This window comes from Emiliania huxleyi (assembly GCF_000372725.1).
Source record: "Emiliania huxleyi CCMP1516 chromosome Unknown EMIHUscaffold_124, whole genome shotgun sequence".
Lineage (NCBI taxonomy): Eukaryota > Haptophyta > Isochrysidales > Noelaerhabdaceae > Emiliania > Emiliania huxleyi.
Genome location: NW_005201349.1, coordinates 124,550 through 125,870, shown reverse-complemented (window position 1 = coordinate 125,870; position 1,321 = coordinate 124,550). Strand labels below are relative to the sequence as shown.

Genomic DNA, 1,321 nt, shown 5'->3' with positions numbered 1-1,321 from the left:
GATCCACTGCGCGTCGAGGGGGGCGACGGCGCCGCTCGCGAGGACCGGCTCCAGGTACATTGCGAGCTTTATTCAGAGTCAAGCGATTGCGCGAAATCCCACTTCCCACACTGGTGGATTCTGGGGCCTGTCTACCCCCTAAGCACGCAGTCGCACTGCGCACGCGCGTAGCTTTCACCCCAACCCCTGTAAGATGTACGCCGGCGTCGCCGCGCCTGACCCCGCGTGGACGTACGTGAAAACTGGAGAGGGCCACCCAGGGCTGCCAGTGCTTGCTCCTTGTACCAGCGCGCGCACACTCGCACACGCCGCCCGAGAGCACTCCCACCCCCGCCGCCCTCGCAAGCTCACAGGTTGAGTTGAGGAGGAGAAGCAGCTGAGGGAGATCAAAGCGGGAGAAGGCGGCACGGCGGCGGCGGCGCGGCGCCCCCCCATCCCCATCCGCCTCCGGGCGAGAGTTTCCCCCCAGCGTCTGCTTGAGAGCAGACGCTCCGGTAACCAGGCCGAGAGTACCAGGGAGGAGAGGGGAGAAGAGCCCAGGGAGGGGAGAGGCGAAGAGCCCAGGGAGGGAAGAGGAGAAGAGCCCAAGGCGGCCTCCCTCTCCCTCCCCTCCCACCGGGCCTCCCTCTCCCTCTCCTCCCACCGGGCCTCCCTCTCCCTCTCCTCCCACCGGGCTTCCCTCTCCCCCTCCTCCCGCCAAGCACCAACAGTCCCGAGGGGCCAGCCGCTGGGGGAACCACCTCCGAAGGGGGGGTGGACGTACGCCGGCGGCACGAGGGCTTCAGCCACACAGCTACCAAGGGAACGCGACCCACACAAAGCACCAAAGTTAGGCATACACCCCGGCGCAGTGTCCCCCGCCATGTGTCGCCGTTTGTCGGGGCACGCTATCCTGTGTAGTCAACAGCCCAGAGTCTATACCCTGGGATCTCTCCGCCCAGTCCGGGGGTGCGTCTCGAACCTTCCATCACCCTGGCGCCTGGGAACGTCCGGGTGTTGGAAAAGTAAAGATATATTACTTTTTTGTACCAGCGCGCGCACAAGAACGGTGGAGCCGTCCTGAACTATCTGCAGTCTGTGCTCACCGCACGAGCAACCGCGGCGCACCCTAGGGCGCGTCTCCCCGTGCGACTCGCTCTCTCCCTCGTTTGCCCCTCCCCCCTGCGACGGTGTATCAGTCGCCTTATGCCACCGTTGCATATCCGGATATGCAACGGTGGCATAAAGTGAATGATACACCGTCGCAGCATCCCTCCGGGGGCCCCTCTGCGTCGGGGAGGCGTTGTTGGAGGCTAGGACGCAAGCGTCCGTCGCCCTTTTC

At 65.3% G+C, this 1,321-nt stretch overlaps 1 protein-coding gene across 1 annotated transcript in view; it reads right to left on the bottom strand.

Annotated features, from left to right (window-relative positions):
• The window catches only part of EMIHUDRAFT_225361 (hypothetical protein), a gene marked incomplete at both ends in the record, with an annotated part of 717 nt that extends 657 nt beyond the window's left edge, over window positions 1-60 (bottom strand). Inside the window, one exon of the mRNA XM_005789874.1 lies at window positions 46-60. Within this exon, the coding sequence (XP_005789931.1) occupies window positions 46-60 (15 nt within the window). The remainder of the gene's footprint in view (window positions 1-45) is intronic.
• Between the last annotated feature and the right edge of the window lie 1,261 nt (window positions 61-1,321).